The sequence below is a fragment of the Schistocerca nitens genome, chromosome 3 (genome assembly GCF_023898315.1).
Source record: "Schistocerca nitens isolate TAMUIC-IGC-003100 chromosome 3, iqSchNite1.1, whole genome shotgun sequence".
NCBI lineage: Eukaryota > Metazoa > Arthropoda > Insecta > Orthoptera > Acrididae > Schistocerca > Schistocerca nitens.
Window position 1 is genome coordinate 832,330,441 of NC_064616.1, and position 16,552 is coordinate 832,346,992.

Consider the following 16,552-nt stretch of genomic DNA (forward strand, 5'->3'; position numbering starts at 1 on the left):
TCAAATAACCTAGAACTTGGACACACCTACCTGGTAGTATGTAGGAAACATTCCCACACTGTTGAAAATACACTCCTGGAAATTGAAATAAGAACACCGTGAATTCATTGTCCCAGGAAGGGGAAACTTTATTGACACATTCCTGGGGTCAGATACATCACATGATCACACCGACAGAACCACAGGCACATAGACACAGGCAACAGAGCATGCACAATGTCGGCACTAGTACAGTGTATATCCACCTTTCGCAGCAATGCAGGCTGCTATTCTCCCATGGAGACGATCGTAGAGATGCTGGATGTAGTCCTGTGGAACGGCTTGCCATGCCATTTCCACCTGGCCCCTCAGTTGGACCAGCGTTTGTGCTGGACGTGCAGACCGCGTGAGACGACGCTTCATCCAGTCCCAAACATGCTCAATGGGGGACAGATCCGGAGATCTTGCTGGCCAGGGTAGTTGACTTACACCTTCTAGAGCACGTTGGGTGGCACGGGATACATGCGGACGTGCATTGTCCTGTTGGAACAGCAAGTTCCCTTGCTGGTCTAGGAATGGTAGAACGATGGGTTCGATGACGGTTTGGATGTACCGTGCACTATTCAGTGTCCCCTCGACGATCACCAGTGGTGTACGGCCAGTGTAGGAGATCGCTCCCCACACCATGATGCCGGGTGTTGGCCCTGTGTGCCTCGGTCGTATGCAGTCCTGATTGTGGCGCTCACCTGCACGGCGCCCAACACGCATACGACCATCATTGGCACCAAGGCAGAAGCGACTCTCATCGCTGAAGACGACACGTCTCCATTCGTCCCTCCATTCATGCCTGTCGCGACACCACTGGAGGCGGGCTGCACGATGTTGGGGCTTGAGCGGAAGACGGCCTAACGGTGAGCGGGACCGTAGCCCAGCTTCATGGAGACAGTTGCGAATGGTCCTCGCCGATACCCGAGGAGCAACAGTGTCCCTAATTTGCTGGGAAGTGGCGGTGCGGTCCCCTACGGCACTGCGTAGGATCCTACGGTCTTGGCGTGCATCCGTGCGTCGCTGCGGTCCGGTCCCAGGTCGACGGGCACATGCACCTTCCGCCGACCACTGGCGACAACATCGATGTACTGTGGAGACCTCACGCCCCACGTGTTGAGCAATTCGGCGGTACGTCCACCCGGCCTCCCGCATGCCCACTATACGCCCTCGCTCAAAGTCCGTCAACTGCACATACGGTTCACGACCACGCTGTCGCGGCATGCTACCAGTGTTAAAGACTGCGATGGAGCTCCGTATGCCACGGCAAACTGGCTGACACTGACGGCGGCGGTGCACAAATGCTGCGCAGCTAGCGCCATTCGACGGCCAACACCGCGGTTCCTGGTGTGTCCGCTGTGCCGTGCGTGTGATCATTGCTTGTACAGCCCTCTCGCAGTGTCCGGAGCAAGTATGGTGGGTCTGACACACCGGTGTCAATGTGTTCTTTTTTTCCATTTCCAGGAGTGTAGTTACACATCATGTCATGGATTATGTGAGGCAGTAAAATTTGGTGGGTGGAGGGCTAATATTGTTCCATGAATGCTTGGCCAATGCCCTAAGTCCACAAGATTGGTTGCAAATTGGTTCAGGGTGCACAATAGTCACTCAGTGACATTTGTGTGCTTAGTGACATTGAGGGCAGATGACCTGGGGGATCACACAAGTACCACCATATCTGTGGAGAGTTCCTCAAGCTATTCTGCCACAGTTTGGAAGAGATAGGATGGTGCAGTGTCATGATAAAGGTTCAAGTGGGTGAGTAATTGGATGCAGATACAGGACCTTAAGTTTCTGTATGTTTTGTCACCAAGAGATGATTGCTGACATACCACTGCCCCCACATAAGGATACCTCCACCATCTGCCTGAAAATGCACTATTAACAAGAAGGTGTTCAATGTGTGTGTCCCTCGGCATCATCATGTACCAACACACAATGTAACTCATAACTCCAGATGAATGCCCTTCATATTTTGAGTGTCCAGTGATGGTGGTTCTGTCCCCATGCTAATATTTGTGGACTCTTAACATGTGGTTAGCAGATGTTGTTCTGCATGGGGTTGCTGCTCACATATATAGCCATTTTACTCAGTTGTCAGTGATCATTGTGGATATTTGAGAATGAAGCCACCTAGATTGTAGGTTTTTTTGGCATTCATTTTCTTGCAGTTGTCACTGAAATTTGTTCTACAAGTTCAAAGCTTTGATCTGATGATGGCAGTAACCTATACATCATAATAAATGAAAGTATATTAAGTGATGTAGAAGACTTCTAAAAAAAGGTATTAAGCCTGTAATGAGATGTGTGGTTGTTACTGGTTATTTGGTTGGTACAGTAGTGTTACAGAGGTATTTGGTAAACTTCAGTGGATGAACAGAGCTGAACAGCATGTTTAGGGACATTTTTGGGGTTTAGATTGTTTCTATACAAAACACTCTTAAAAACTTCTAGAGCATGTACAGAAATATGAAGGCAGTGAGCCTTTCTATGTAACACATATGTATGGAACAGAAAGGAGTGTAATGAATACTCATTTGAAGCTACTGTTCACATACTTCTGTGGTGACTTGTGGAGTACGGGTGTGGAAATAAGGGATTTGTTCCAATCTCCAACACCACTCTTATTTGGCAATAATTGGTTAGCAATAATTGGTTGTTTGAAAGTAATTTTTCTCATGCCATTCCACATGCAATAATTGGTTGACAATAATTGGTTGTTTGAAAGTAATTTTTCTAATGCCATTCCACATGTAAGTATGCTTAACAGTATGAAATGTGACAGTGAAGCATATAAGGCCTTGTAATGGCTGTTCTACCAGGATGAATGAAACTAAATTTCATCCTCTGCAAGGCATCACTATGATATTTAGAAAGAGAGTCACTGTCATCCATCAGTGGATGGAAAAATTTACCCAAGGAGCAAATACAAGTATACCTCCTATTACTTCAGTAATAAATAAATGCAGTATTTATGTTCGATATTTTTGTTTCAGGTAAGGGCAGTGGATCGAATCAAGACATCACAGGGAAGTTGAAACAGCAAGCTCAAAGTTTTGGGCCAGGGAAAACATCAGCCCCAGTTGGACTGCTTGGAATGGAACGTGACCAGTGGTGTATAGAGATAGATCAGGCTGAACGCCAGCGGTTTGATGAAGTACTTGAGAAAGTTTTGGCACAGTTGGAACCTGTTTGTCTTGAAGAGCAAAATTTTTGCGTCAGCTTCTTTCAGTTGGATGTGTTGAGCCCATCTACTAAGGTACATGATTTTTAAATGTGAATTAAGAAGTGGAGTAGAGAGTTATTACAAAATTATTATTGTACAATTATTTGTATGTTCTTATTCAGGCTAAAATCAGTGTCCAATTATTTAATGTTGAATGAAATTAAGCTTAATGAGAAGAGGAGATAGGCAGGTACTAGAGATGTTAAAGCATCACAAGATTCTCATAAAAGTACAATGAACAATAATGTTAGTATATCATAAGATTCTCATAAAAGCACAGTGAAAAATAATGTTTGTATATTGCATCAGAATATCAGGGGATGAAAAAACAAAGTGGATGAGCTTCTTGTTTATTTAGAAGATTTAGAAACTGGGTACATCGATGTGCTACACCTGTCTGAACATAATATAATCACAGATATGGAAAAGGTAAATGTAGGTGGATGTAAGCTTTCTGCACATGTAAGTGGAGACACTATTGAGATAGGAAGAGTTGCCATATATGTTAAAATTTATCATAGTGTGAAAAATTTAAAAACTAAGAAAATTTGTGTAGAGCAACATATAGAAGCGTGTGCATGTGAGCTTAAACCAAATAATGGTACTTTTGTTTTGTAGTTGTATATCGGTCCCCATAAGGAGATTTTCAGCTATTTTTGAAAAACTTTGATTCTGTGTTGTGCTATCTATCAGACAGAAGGAAGCAGATTATTGTTTGTGGAGATTTCAGTGTAGATTTTCTGAATGAGACCAATAGAAAGCTTGACCTTGAAGTATTGCTAGGTTCTTTTAATTTGATGTCAGTTATTGATTTTCCTACTTTGGTGGTGCAGGGAAGCAGCACACTGATAGATAATTTTTTATAGACCAAGATAAATTTAGTAAAATACAAACTTTTTCTTTTAAGAATCATCTATCTGATCATGATGCATAGCTAGTTATGGTATATGACACAGCTCCATACAGTAATTTAAAACAGTCCTCCAAAAGTAGTGTGTTCAGTTAACAATTTTACAATTGCAAATTTTAGGGAAAGCTTGCAACTGTTAGACTGGGATGAGGTGTACAGGGAACCTGATGCTAATTTAAAATTTAACCTATTTCAAGATACCTTTGTGAGTGTATTTGGCAACAGTTTCCTTAAGAAAACAGTGAAACATAATTGTAATAAACCCTCTAAAAATCAATGGCTTACTAAAGGGATAAAAATATCTTTTAGATAGAAAAGGGAAATGAATCTTATAGCTAGGAGGAGTAATTATCCAGAAACAGTCAAACATTATAAAAACTAGTGCACTGTATTAAGAAAAGTTATTAAAAAGTCCAGAAGTGTGTGCGTTCTGCCTGTGATTAGCACCTCTGATAACAAAATTTAAACATTTTGGAATATTGTTAAAAGAGAAGCAGTGCAACTGAGAGCATGGGAAGACTGTATGTCTATCATTTTCAATGAGAAGTTTGTTGATAGAGAGTCAGAAGTAGAAAATATTTTTAATAATCATTTTTTAAGTGTTGTAGAGAAAATGGGATCCAGCTATTCATTAGAAAATGTGAGGCTGTGTATGGAAGAGGCAATACCTATGCAATTTGATACAATTGAAATTCAACCTACCTCTCCTACTGAAATTAGTAAAATAATAAATTCACTCAAAAGTAAAAGCTCACATGGAATTGATGTCATTTCCAACAGAGTACTAAAAGCTTCCTCCCAACAGATGAGTAGGAGTCTCAGCCACATATGTATTAGCTCACTGAAACAGGGCATTTTTGCAGATATAATGAAATATGCTATTTTTAAACCATTGCATCAAAAAGGGGATAGGTCTGATGCTAACAACTACCACCAATCTCACTTCTGACAGCTTTATTCAAAAAACTTGAAAAAGGAATGTATTCAAGAATAGCTTCACATATTTGTAAAAATGAAGTACTAACAAAATGTCAGTTTGATTTTGTGAAAGACTTTTCAACAGATAGACTGTATTTGCTTTCACTGATCAAATATTATATGCTGTGAGTAACCAAAGCTCATTCATTGGAATATTTTGTGATCCCTCAAAGGATTTTGACTGTGTCAGTCATGGAATTCTTCTAGGTAATCTTAAGTATTGTTGTGTGAATGGAACAGTGCACAAATAGTTTAATTCATATTTAACTGGAAGAATACAGAAGGTTGAAATTAACAGTACAGATAGTCCACAAAAATCAACAGAGACCTCTAACTGGGGATAAATAAAGAATGGTGTTCCACAGGGTTCATGGGTCCCATATCGTTCTTAATGTACAGGGTGTACATAAAGTCCAGGAACACTTTCAATTATTTATTGCAGAAGAACCAAACATTGTACAGATATAATACGTACGTCCTTCTGAATAGAAACCCTGAAAGTACCCCCCCTCCTCCCATGTATACTGCCACAATGTAGTTTGGTAGTTTGCCAATAGTCAGCAGTAGTCACAAACATGGCGAGTTCAGGTGCGGAGCGAGCTTTCTGTGTGTTGGAGTTCGACAAAAACAGGTGTGCTAAAGCTGTGTAACGGATGTTTAGAACAAAGTGTGGTAAGAAGCCACCAACAGGGAAGGCCGTTTACCAGTGGCACAACAAGTTCATTACAATGAGTTGCTTGTGCCCATCAAAGAGAAGTGGATGTCCCAGTTTGAGTGAAGTGATTGTGGAGCGCATACGAGAGACATTCATAAGGAGTCCAAAGAAATCAGCGAGTCATGCATCCTGCAGACTCAAACTGGCTCCAATGGTGTATGTACCGCCTCTACCACATGATGTTGCAGGGCTCCGGGAGAGAATATGGGAAGCGACTGCCACAGTCAATGATGCCATACTGGGATGGGTGTGGCAAGAATTCGATTACCATATTGACGTCTGCCGGGTCACTCATGGTTCTCATATCGAATGTTTGTAAAAAATACTTTTGAAATTTCTCTTCAAAATGTAATATGTATGGCACCTGTACAATGTTTAGCTCTTGTGCAATAAATAATTGAAATTGTTCCTGGACATTATGTACACCCTGTATGTTAATGACTTGCCACTATGTATTCATGAAGATGTAAAGCTAGTCATTTTTGCTGATGATACAAGTACAGTAATCACAACCAACAAACAAGAATTAGCCAAGGAAATTGTAAACAATGTCTTTCAAAAAATTATTAACTGGTTCTCTACATCAACATCTACATTTATACTCCACAAGCCACGCAACGGCACTTTACGTGACACTGTCATTACCTCCCTTTCCTGTTCAAGTCGCGTATGGGTCGCGTGAAGAACATCTGCCGGAAAGCCTCCGTGCGCGCTCGAATCTCTCTAATTTTACATTCGTGATCTCCTTGGGAGGTATAAGTAGGGGGAAGCAATATATTCGATACCTCATCCAGAAACGCACCCTCTCAAAACCTGGACAGCAAGCTACACAGTGATGCAGAACGCCTCTCTTGCAGAGTCTGCCACTTGAGTTTGTTAAACATCCCCGAAATGCTATCACGCTTACCAAATAACCCTGTGACGAAATGCACCGCTCTTCTTTGGATCTTCTCTATCTCCTCTGTCAACCCGACCTTGTATGGATCCCACACTGATGAGCAATACACTTGTATAGGTTGAACGAGTGTTTTGTAAGCCACCTCCTTTGTTGATGGACTACATTTTCTAAGGACTCTTCCCATGAATCTCAACCTGGCACCCGCCTTACAAACAATTGATTTTATATGATCATTCCACTTCAAATTGTTCGTATGCATACTCCCAGATATTTTACAGAAGTAACTGCTGCCATTGTTTGTTCTGCTATCATATAATCATACAATAAAGGATCCTTCTTTCTATGTATTTGCAATACATTACATTTTTCTATGTTAAGGGTCAGTTGCCACTCCCTGCACCACGTGCCTATCCGCTGCAGATCTTCCTGCATTTTGCTGCAATTTTCTAATGCTGCAACTTCTCTGTATACTACAGCATCTTCCGCGAAAAGCCGCATGGAACTTCCGACACTATCAACTAGGTCATTTATATATATTGTGAAAAGCAATGGTCCTATGACACCCCCTGTGGCACGCCAGAGATTACTTTAACATCTGCAGACGTCTCTCCATTGAGAACAACATGCTGTGTTTTGTTTGCTAAAAACTCTTCAATCCAGCCACACAGCTGATCTGATATTCCGTAGGCTCTTACTTTGTTTATCAGGTGACAGTGCGGAACTGTATCAAATGCCTTCCAGAAGTCAAGGAAAATGGCATCTACCTGGGAGCCTGTATCTAATATTTTCTGGGTCTCATGAACAAATAAAGCGAGTTGGGTCTCACACGATCGCTGTTTCTGGAATCCATGTTGATTCCTACAGAGTAGATTCTGGGTTTCCAGAAATGACGTGATACGTGAGCAAAAAACTTGTTCTAAAATTCTACAACAGATCGATGTCAAAGATATAGGCCTGTAGTTTTGCGCATCTGCTCGACAACCCTTCTTGAAAACTGGAACTACCTGCACTCTTTTCCAATCATTTGGAACCTTCCGTTCCTCTACAGACTTGCGGTACACGGCTGTTAGAAGGGGGGCAAGTTCTTTTGCGTACTCTTGGTAGAATCGAATTGGTTTCCCGTCAGGTCCAGTGGACTTTCCTCTGTTGAGTGATTTCAGTTGCTTTTCTATTCCTTGGACACTTATTTCGATGTCAGCAATTTTTTTGTTCATGCGAGGATTTAGAGAAGGAACTGCAGTGCGGTCTTTTTCTGTGAAACAGCTTGGGAAAAAGGTGTTTAGTATTTCACCTTTACACGTGTAATCCTCTGTTTCAATGCCATTATCATCTCAGACACCCCAGAGTGTATGGATATGCTGTTTCGAGCTACTTACTGATTTAACGTAAGACCAGAACTTCCTAGGATTTTCTGTCAAGTCGGTACATAGAATTTTACTTTTGAATTCACTGAATGCTTCACTCATAGCCCTCCTTATGCTAACTTTGACATCGTTTAGCTTCTGTTTGTGTGAGAGGTTTTGGCTGCGTTTAAATTTGCAGTGAAGCTCTCTTTGCTTTCGCAGTAGTTTCCTAACTTTGTTGTTGAACCACCGTGGGTTTGTCCAGTCCCTCACAGCTTTACTCGGCACGTACCTGTCTAAAATGCATTTTATGATAGCCTTGAAATTTTTCCATAAACACTCAACATTGTCAGTGTCAGAACAGAAATTTTTGTTTTGATCTGTTAGGTAGTCTGAAATCTGCCTCCTATTACTTTTGCTAAACAGATAAACCTTCCTCCCTTTTTTTATATTCCTATTTACTTCCATATTCAGGGATGCTGCAACGGCATTAAAATCACTGATTCCTTGTTCTGCACTTACAGAGTCGAAAAGTTCGGGTCTGTCTGCTATCAGTAGGTCCAAGATGTTATCTCCATGAATCGAATGGATTCTCACTAAATTTTGAGAAAATACAGTATATACAATTCTGTACAGTAAATGGCATAACACCACTGAAAAATATAGACATTGAACAGAAGTTTGTTGCTAAGGCTGAATATTCAAAATTTCTGGGTGTGTGCATTGATGAGAAATTGAATTGGAAGAAACACATTGATGATCTGCTGAAACAGTTAGGTTGAGCTACTTATGTTATAAGGTTATAGCAAATTTTGGTAAATTAGCCTGTTACACCTATTTTCCTTCACTGCTTTCATATGGCATCATGTTTTGGGGTAATTCATCACTAAGAGAAAAAGTATTCATGGCACAAAAGCGTGTAATGAGAATAATAGTTGGAGCCCACTAAAGATCACTTTGCAGACATTTATTTTAGGAACTCGGGATATTCACAGTCCCTTCACAATAAATACATTCACTTATGAAATTTGTTATTAATAACCCATCGCAATTCAAAAATAATAGCAAAGTGCATAACTACAACACTAGAAGAAAGGATGATCTTCACTATTCTGGGTTAAATCTGACTTTGGCACAGGAACTGGTGAATTATGCTGCCACAAAAATCTTTGGTCATTTGACAAATAGCATTAAAAGTCTGACAGATAGCCAACCAACATTTAAAAACAAATTTAAAAAATTTCTGGATCACAACTCCTACTACTCAATAGATGAATGTTTAGTAACTATAGTTTCTACTTTGTATATAAACGAGATGCATATTTTGAAGTTTGGTCTGAAATGCAAAGAAATTAAAACCTTAAAAATCTGTTGTGTAATATTTTCAATACTAGTGTATATGTTTTGTTTTTAACTCACTGGATAAGCTGTTGAATAATCCAACTGTTGTATATGAAACACTTTCCTGATACAATACTGTTACACTTGAGACATGTGGATATTGCTGATGTTTCTTGTGTTGTGGCTATTGATATGTTTCTTTTGTTGTAAATATCCAGTGCTGTTTAAAAGATACTAATTTCCAAACAGAATACACTCATATATGTAAATGCATAGGTGGGTCATTATTTTCATTTGTATGAAGTGTGGTCTACATGTTTCCGGTTTTTTTAGGTTGCAGGTAGCTCTGACTGCTCTTTTCTCCATCCTACAGATTTTTATGCTGGTGTATGAATGTCCCCAGAAGATTAGTCCATACTGGAGTAATGAACAGAAGTATACATAATATGCCTGAATGACTATAGGCCTGCTTGCACTTTGGCTTAACACACAAAGAGCATAAACAAACCTTTGAAAGCTTTTTTCCAAGTTCTTTCACATGACAGTTCCATTTTAAATTTTCTTGTACCCATGTCCCTGGAACTTTTATTTCAGTAACTGATTTCAGTAAGGTGTTGTCGAGACATGGTATTGTATCAAATTTTTGTACAATTGGAGAAGAGTGGAAATTCATAAAGACAGTTTTTTCTTTATTTATTGTTATCGTATTTTTTTTGAAACCAGCTGGTAACAATGAACATTGAAGTCCCTATTGCTACTTTCATAGAAGTTTTGTTAACAGCTGTTATTAAAATGCTGGTATCATCAACAAATAAGATTTGTTTTTTTCACTTTAATAAAGTAATTTAAATCATCTATGCCGAGGAGGAACAATATCGGTCCTAGGAAAGAGCCATGTGGTGCTCCATACTTTATTGGTGATTTGTTGGTTAGATGTGTTGTTGTTGTAATGATATTTTCTTTAATAATGCCTTAAAATCACCAGTTGCAACTTGTTTTCTATGTAAGATCTTATCCACTATTTGGGGGTCCCTCTGGCACCTTTTTGAGCTACTTAGTGAATAAGAAAGTTATGGTCAATTATGTCAAATGCTTTTGGGAGATCTAGGAAAATAGCATGTTCTTTATCATCCAGTGCTTTACAAAGAGTTTCCAAATATTCATACTTAGCTGTTAATGTAGATCTGGATTTGCTGAATCCATGCTGATTTGGTGAAAGTAATGCATTTTTTGCAATGTAACTTTGAAGCCTGGTGCGGAAAACTTTCAAATATTTTGGAGAAAACACTAAGTTGGGGTCTGTACTACATGCATTAGTGATTCTATTACATAATCAGATGACTTTTGAAATACATAATCTGGCACTTCATCCAGCCCACACGAATATTTGTTTGTGAATAACCTTATTATTTGCTTCATCTCTGTCTCTGTGACTTCTTGAAGGAACATAGACTTAAGACTAGCATTTAAATAATTTGGTAGACACATAGTTCTGTCTTCATACTGATTTTTGTGTAAATGTTTTGCTATATTAGTAAAATACATATTAAACTTATCAGCTACCTCTTTTGAATCTGATAATCTGTTGTTTTCAATCTGCAGAGAGATATTCTTTGATGATGACTGTTCTGTGCATTGGTGCTCTAATAACCTTTCAGACAGCTTTAATTTTATTTTTTGCACTTGAAATGTAGTTATCATTATTTCATCATTTGGCTATAACTTTGTTGAATATTTGGTTACATTTTTCACATAATTTTTAATTTATGGAGTAGTGTTTCTGTGTTTGATGAAAGAGTGGAGAATTTTTTCTTTCTACTGGAAGTAATCATGTTAATCCTCATCTTTTTGCTTAGAAATGCTGTATGAAGATAATGCAGATAAACATTGTGGAAACTGTCGAATATACTATTTACTTCGGTTTTATTGAAGACATCCTCCCACGTTTCTTTTGACAGCATAAAATTAAACACGGTGATGTTGTCATCACTGAACTCTCCCTGTTCTATTATTTTAGTTTTTGTCCTCATTTACTGTTGGTGTTTTGTTCAGTAGACAGGAGCTGCATTTTATGATCACTGTAACCCACATTTAAAAACAATGGAGTCATAGGTGGGGTCACAGTCTTATAAAAATTTGCTCAACAGCAGTTTAACCTTTGGCAGTAATTCTAGTTGGAGAGTTGACGATACAGAGCCAAAACTACTGACTATTTTTCACAACTCCTGTCTATGACTTGAATCTTGTAAAAGTCTACATGTAAGTCTCCACAGGTAACAACTTTTTTTCTATCACATTTCTTTTTTTATTATTAAGCAACCTTTCAAAATTTTTAATTAATATCTTCCAGTCCCGAGATCTATAGAGTGTTTCATTGAAGCTATTAACATTTGTTACATCAACAATACATACTTCAATGTCTTTGTATCTTTCCAAGTTTCGATACTTTTCTGCTGGTGTAAATTTTTAATAATCTTTTACGAAAATAGCTCTTCCATCACATTTACTATTGCTCCTACAATAATAATTGACAGGTTTTTATCCAGGAATCACAGTTGACATAATCTGGTCTTTGTCTAACTGATGAAGCACTTCCACCAAAAAAGTCTTCTTACATTTAGTTTGTTCACCAAAGTCACCATACGATTTGGTAGAATATGATACAGTATTTTTTCTCTCTTCTCCTTTGGCATGTAACAATTGCATGTCTTTGTTTCAACTACATTTCGTGTTATTAATTTTTTCCAAGGCCATTCAAATGTAGGGGACTGATGACCTCAGATGTTAACTCCCATAGTGCTTAGAGCCATTCAGATGTAGAATGCGGGTGGTATTGCCATTCTACTGCAAATATGCCTGTTATTCAGTACGCATTTGTAAATGCATGCATTATAAAACCTGCAAATATGCCTGCTATTCAGTACGCATTTGTAAATGCATGCATTATAAAACCTATAGTAGGTTTTAAAGTGTAAAATTAACACTTATTTTAAGGGTATATAAGAGGGTAATATATATTAAGGTTTATTTCAGTGCAGAGGAAACTGAAACTAGTAAACCTGAGTTGTGTTTCAGTGTACTATGCTTGATGCTTTTACTTTCATGATTTAGAGTTTCTCAGAAGGTAGATGTAAATCTTTTTTCAGTATGCTCAGGTAACTAAACTCAGTACACGGAATCTTCCAAAACTTTTATGATGATTAAAAAGTCCTTATTGCAGACAAAGATGTGGGAGGGGGGGAGTGGAAGATAGGAAGAATGCCATGGGACATCCACACAAATGTACTGTGCTGCTAATAAAATAATTCAAAGTCAGTTACAATTATGGAGCTTCTGTTAAGCGAAATATTCTGCTGTAGCCACTATCCTGTTGGTGGCAATCCCACAACAGTTGTGTAGGGCTCAGTGGATTTTATAAGAAATCAGATGAGCCAATGATTAGTTGAAGCTGTGAGTTGGTCCATAACACAAATACTCAGTTGTTAACATTTTTTGTGTAAGGCAAGTTTGTAGGTGTGAGGGTCGGTTTAACACCGTTTGCTATGTTCACTGAAATAAAAATATTGTTAGGACACATAAGTTGGAATGGCATTTTATTTCTTCAGCCTCTGTTAAAACAATAATCAATGAATAACTTTCAGTTTGTTCTCTTTCTTCTTGTCTTTTGTTTCATTTAGGGACTTCGCAAAGGAAACATTCTGAAGCACATACTTAATGACTGTCTTTGTTATTATTAGCCATAATTAATGTACTGATGTCTGTTCTGTGTTTATGTGATACTGAAAGTTCTGGATGGAATACTAATAATAGAAAGAATAAAGGTAATTATTCACCACAGAATTTGGTTATTAAGTGCTTAACATGTGCATAAACAAGATTTAAAATCAAATATATGAAGTATTCTAGTCTGTTCTTATGCCACAGTTGTTACCGTAAGGAAGGATAGGAACACAGCAATCAGTCACAATTCCATTGTTTTTTTTATTATTCTTCTTCTATATCCAGATTTCATCTATAAATAGCCATCTTAAGTGAATCTGAGTGAGCTATAATCAGACAAACTTCCACCAGTACATGTCTCCATACGACTTTTTTGGTGTATAGGCAGAAGGAAACTCAATGCCTTGTCATGCTGCATTGGCCATACCCCTGTGGAAGACACAGGTGCAAGACCTGTCTTATGCACTCATCCAGCATATCCTGTTCTCGCCTCGTCACAGGCATATCCCACCCTATCAGATGTAGGACTGCCTGTGAAAGTACTCATTTCATATATGAACTCTGTTGTATCTTTTGCACAGCCTCTTATGGGGGCATGACCACCTTCTCTCTCTCTCTCTCTCTCTCTCTCTCTCTCTCTCTCTCTCTCTCTCTGTGTGTGTGTGTGTGTGTGTGTGTGTGTGTTTTACAGACTGAAGGAAAATTTACCTTGAAGTTTTCTTTTTTTCTCTCCAGAACACCCAGACAACTTTGGATGGTCTTGGACTGGATACTAAAAATGACATGGATAGTTCTCCTCAGGTCCCTGGCGCTTTGCCCCTGAAAAAGATGGAAAAACAAATAAATGAAGAAGTTCGACGTATGATGGGAGACCTGTTTAACTGTCTTGAACCAGAACTTATGAACTTCATCTCATATTATGAAAAAATTGACAGCTTGTGAGTATAGAACTCTATTACCAAGAAATTTTGTTGTTTTCATATATTGATGTGCAATGATAAACGTGACTGTGTGTGTGTGTGTGTGTGTGTGTGTGTGTGTGTGTCTATTTTTTGATCCAGCTGATTGTTAAATGGACTCCAAAGTAAATACAGGAATCCGGCACTGGTTCAAAAAAGCATGAATGGGTGATATACATTGATGTATTGAAAACACTAAGTGTATAGTACCGTTGCATCATATTAACCAATCTGTTATTTGCACGTTGATGTATACAATGCATCAATGTATTTTTATCTGAAGCATCAACTGTGCAAACGTACATTCTTATTTGTTTTATTACCTTAAATCATTTCATCACTTAAGAGGGCACAACACATCTCACAGACATTAATTCATTTCATGAAGTGGAACTTAATCATCACTTCAGCTGATTAATTTATAGCCAAAGAGAATGTGGTGACTGTTGTTACTGACAGTGCAGCCAGTGTGCTTAAAGCAGCAGAATTAGTGTTCAGACAAATCAGACACATTCCATGTTTTGCATGTGACTTGAATTTGATTGCTGAGGGTGTAATGGCATGCACTTAGCGCCAAACATTATTTCTAAAATAAAACGAATATTAACTTGAGTTAAACAGAGTTGCACTGCAAGTGATGAATTGCACAAAGTTTCCACTGCTGAAACAAAACGAATACAGAGTGCCCACTCACTGGAACAATATTTTGTATGTGGTGCAAAGATTTACAGTGTTATAAACGATATTATTTTTGGTCACACCAGTGCCACTTTAATGCTCAGTGGATCACAAATACCCATTTGTCATCAGAGATCCAAGTACTACAACCTTTCGATGTGGATACAAAAGAAATTTCTGGTAACAAATATTGCACATCAATGCATGCTTTCGAAAATTACTTCAGCTGCCATTGAAGAAAATGGGCCAAAAGAGGTTCTTAATGAAATAACCAGAAGAAATGGGTTCAATAGAATTTGTAACCGTTCTTGCCATTGCAAGCATTTTAGACCCCCCTCCCATTTCAAAAGAATGCACTTCAACAGTGCAATAGCTGTGTGAATGGTGTAGCAAAAATTAGAGATTCCATGAAGATTGATTTGCATCAAAATGAAGATATTGAATCCGACTCTGAAAAGTCTGATAAAAATTAAGAGATCTTTCCATTATGGATGGACTATCATAGAATAATTCTTCAAAATAGGAGGAATAATTCTGAATATAGTATTCCTTATGAACTTTCAAATCCATTGGCAATTAGGAGATATCATAAAATAAAATCACCTTTAAAAATTTGACAGATTGTTTTCACAAGTGGTGTAAGTTTTGGATCAATGACAAAATTGATTGAAAGATGAAATCAAGTAAAATATTGTTTTGAATAGCATAGAAAAAATATAGTGGGAGTTTTGAAAAACTATTTTTGGTATAACTGTCTTTTTAATTTCTAATAAAAGCTTTTGGGCATTATGAAGATATTTGTTTTCTTTTAGTTTGTGGCATGTCTAATTGATGTTCAGATGTCGTAAAATTGATGTATTGAAAAAAAATTATGTATTTTTTTTAATATCCATTTGTAGTTCAAATTAGTTTTGTTGATAATTAATTAATTTTTCATATTTTGAAGATGGGAGACCCTGCAATTTTTATGGGATTCATAAGATTTCTTAAAATTTTAATATGAATCTTGAACAAATTTGAGCACACATTTTTATGTATTTTATGCATTTATCTTCAAGTAATATTGGCAGTGCAGCTCTGGTTCAAGAGAGTTGGTTCTTTGTGTAGTCAGTTTTAATAATCCTTAAGGGGCAGTCAGTGAGGTTTTTAAATGTCTACTAAGTTACTTTCAGATGGTATGTACAGTGTGTTGTGTTACAGGTTCAAAGAATTGGGTGCACTCATGTCGCAAGTAACGACGTGACATTTGCCATTGACTGTACTATTTATTACAATTTCCACAGTTGCAGTTTTGAATTTTCAGTCATTTTCAAGTGGTTGAACTGCAGTTGGTAATCACCAAAGTTAGATTTCCACAAGCAAAAAGCATGTGTGTTTCACAGTACTTCCATAAAATAATCAAGACGGATAATTGACAAAAATTACTTACACACTGTAGACACAGTTGCCAATATTAGGAAAATAAGTAAGTGAGCCCATGTGGCTAATGTCACATACAACATCTGTATAAAGGATAAAAATGCATCATCTCATATGAGAACATGGCATGAAAAAGATAAATAAATTACTCATAGCATTACCTGTATCTAATAGATGGAAATAAATATGTCGAAACTGGATTCAGGGTTTCTACACATGCCAGTAACGTACACTGTACTGGTCAAAAACAGGCAGGAAGCAGTTCAGTGTATTTACATCACTTCCGAGCACTGTATGATGTAGATAACCATGGTATGTTTGGGTTGGAGTGTGGAATGTTT

At 38.0% G+C, this 16,552-nt stretch overlaps 1 protein-coding gene across 3 annotated transcripts in view; it reads left to right on the forward strand.

The window, feature by feature from the left end:
• The window catches only part of LOC126248857 (exocyst complex component 1), a 296,832-nt gene that overhangs the window by 236,100 nt on the left and 44,180 nt on the right, over nt 1-16,552 (forward strand). For all 3 annotated transcript variants that reach the window (XM_049950289.1, XM_049950290.1, XM_049950288.1), the window contains 2 exons: nt 3,021-3,283; nt 13,891-14,093. In XM_049950289.1, the coding sequence (XP_049806246.1) occupies nt 3,021-3,283; nt 13,891-14,093 (466 nt within the window). The remainder of the gene's footprint in view (nt 1-3,020; nt 3,284-13,890; nt 14,094-16,552) is intronic.